Raw genomic sequence first — 2939 nt, forward strand, 5'->3', positions numbered from 1 at the left:
CAGGCAGAGTCCCCTGTGCCGGTGTGGGGCAGCTGCCGGGGCAGGGCCGTCCTGCCCTGGGTTCAAAGCCTTTTTGATCATCATCTCCCATTTCCTTCTTCCCTCCCCCTTTTCCCTGGTGGCACCGTTAATAGGCTGTAATGAACACAGGGAAAAATTCCTCATATATATTATTTTTTTTTTTTAATGACAAAGTGCCTGTTACCCACTAGAAAAATGTCTAGTTTTGCTTTGGGTGGGGAGGAAACCCCAAAGCAGACCATTGTGCTTCTGGCTGTCCCGGGCACAGCGTAGAACTATTCCCTTTCTCCCTGGTATGGGGTCCTTCCCCAGGGTTGCAACACTGCCCTGGCACCCATGGGTGCTACTTGCCCTGGGGCTGCGGTGTTCCCCGGGGTGGTGACTGCAAGGAAAGAGACTGCAAGGACATTTCAGAATGGAAACATTTCACCATGTGTGTTGGGTTTCTCTTTTTTTTTTCTTTCCCCTCCTTGAAAACACTATTTTCAGCAGCATGTGGGCAGGGTGAGGTTGAACATATTTGATAAAAGCCGTTGCTGGGTGCTAAAGTTCACGTGGCAGCGCTGGGACACGTGGGCTCAGCTCGCACGGGGCTGTTCCTGCGCAGCATCCGCGTTGGCAGGGATGCTCCGGCGAGGAGCCCCGTGGTCCAGGAGGAACCTGCCCGGTGGGACCTAACGGAGGGGGTTTGGAAAGGAAGGAAATGCCTTTCTACTGAATACCTGCTCTTTAGATCTGGATGGGTTTTTTGGAAAGCTGAATCTCCACCGGGAAAGGAGAAAGAAGGTAATCCCTGCGCCGTACAGAGCAGGAGCTCAGCTCCACACGCTGCTGCTCAGCGTGTGCTGGAATTGTGTTTCCGTTTGTATGGAAAGCACCCGCAGAGTCTGGTCACTCATGCCTGGCTGTCGGTTTGCTCTGTCACTGCCTCTGCCAAATTCGGCTGACCTTTTTTAATATGTTTGGAGGGACATTTTTTTTTTTTTTTGGCTCTGGTTTGACACTGCCAGTTTCCATGGCCACAAGCAATTCCTTGCATCACTGCAGTTTTGGGGTTTTGCTGTTTATGGACCAGCCAAACCCTGCTGTCTGTGAACTTAAAAGAGCTCCTATTTTAGCAACAAGCTATTACGGGAGGCAGTCACCTCTCCAGGCGGGTGGAGGAAGCTGCGTTACGAGAGCAGGCTTCGCTCTGGTTTGACACTGCCAGTTTCCATGGCCACAAGCAATTCCTTGCATCACTGCAGTTTTGGGGTTTTGCTGTTTATGGACCAGCCAAACCCTGCTGTCTGTGAACTTAAAAGAGCTCCTATTTTAGCAACAAGCTATTACGGGAGGCAGTCACCTCTCCAGGCGGGTGGAGGAAGCTGCGTTACGAGAGCAGGCTTCGCACCTCGGCGGGACGCCCCGGATGGATGCCTGGGGGTGCATGCAAAACCTCCCCTTCCTTCTTACACAAAATCTTGTCTTTTCTTTTCTCCACTGTAGGGAAGAGCAGTGAAAGAGCCTCGTACTCCACGTTCGGAAGAGACACAGGGATGCCAGGACTAAACCAGGTAATGATAAAATACATTGAGATTTTTTTGTTTCGTTTACTGGCGAAGCTGCTAGGAGTGAGAGCCTGGGAATGAAAATCAAGCTGGCGATTTGCATCTCGCCTCTCCGCACGAGGTCCTGGAAAGCCTCTGCTCTGCTCAGAAACGTCAGCTGAGTGTCGGTGGTTTATACGGGCGTGAGTTGCTGGCTCGGAAGAGTTGTCAGAGATTAGAAAACGGGGTTGTATCAGCTTCTCGGTTCGTTTCAAAACCTCTTCAGGCTCACTTATTTTGTTATTGTTAATCCTGTTTCAAGCTGATTTGTATTTAATCAGATACGACCTAGCCACACTGCTCTCGGAGGGAGTTTCAGTGAGTCAGATCCAAGCAACACCTTTCTTTGTGACAGGGTGGCTGCGGGCAGAGCAGCGCTCCGGGATGCACCTTCTCCCTCCGGCTGCTTGCCTTGGGGCTCTCGCTTTGCCTCCAAGCACAGCGCCTGGTGCTGTGTGGGCTCTCCCTCCCCGACCAACATCCCCCTGTACCCCCCACTTCCCAGTTACGGGCAAGAGGAGTCCGTGAGATGGTTTCTGGGCTGTTGTAGCATCATTTTGCTGGATATCGGATGGCGGTTTGGTTTTATAGCGGTTCTGTTGATGCAGGATCTGCAGCAGATGTTCATCTCCACCATCAGGGAGGGACACGACATGGGAGAGCCGCCTCTTGTGGCAACAGCCCTGCTCTGTTGGGTCACCCCGTGTGAACCCCGGCAAGAGGACCAGGGCTGTGCCGTGGGGAAAAACTTGCTTCCTGTGAGGAATACCACAGGCATAAATCAGGGCCCAGGAACGCAGTCAACCAGCCCTGAGATAATCTAGCCTGCTGCCACCAGCATCCAGAAATAGTTTTTTGGGAAGAAGCGAGCACCTCCGCTTTGATGTGTTGCTGCAACTGCCCGTCAGTGCCCGAGCATGGTCCCGGGGAAACAGTCCCACCATTTTATTCAAGGGAGCAGCTTTTGGCCAGACAGCTTTTTATTTTATACATGTACACATACACATATTACATGTTTTAATTTTACACAAATTTGTCATAATTTCCTCTTCTCTGAACTGAGGATGTTTCCTTTGCTGAAACAGCTGTGCTGGCTGTCTGTGCCAGAGTGGATTTAATTTACCACTGAAACTGCTAAAACAAAAATGGGACAGATGCCAAGCCGTGCTTTTTAATGTTATGGTTTTGCTGGGGTTTCATGGAGGAGGGGGAGATATAAGGTAACAGAAACGGGGTGGGCAAATGGTGCCGCGGGCCGGGAGAGGCTCTGGCGCAGGCACACGGGTCCGGATCGGGTGGCAGAGCGGGAGACGGAACCCGTTTGATGTG

General features: G+C 51.8%; 1 protein-coding gene across 1 annotated transcript in view; it reads left to right on the plus strand.

The window, feature by feature from the left end:
* Positions 1-1577, plus strand: part of LOC104169102 (transcription factor E2-alpha-like) — a gene marked incomplete at its 3' end in the record, with an annotated part of 49713 nt that extends 48136 nt beyond the window's left edge. Inside the window, exon 5 of the mRNA XM_009709916.1 lies at positions 1510-1577. Coding sequence (XP_009708218.1) covers positions 1510-1577 — 68 coding nt within the window. The remainder of the gene's footprint in view (positions 1-1509) is intronic.
* Between the last annotated feature and the right edge of the window lie 1362 nt (positions 1578-2939).

Source organism: Cariama cristata, unplaced genomic scaffold (assembly GCF_000690535.1).
Source record: "Cariama cristata isolate BGI_N322 unplaced genomic scaffold, ASM69053v1 scaffold20021, whole genome shotgun sequence".
Lineage (NCBI taxonomy): Eukaryota > Metazoa > Chordata > Aves > Cariamiformes > Cariamidae > Cariama > Cariama cristata.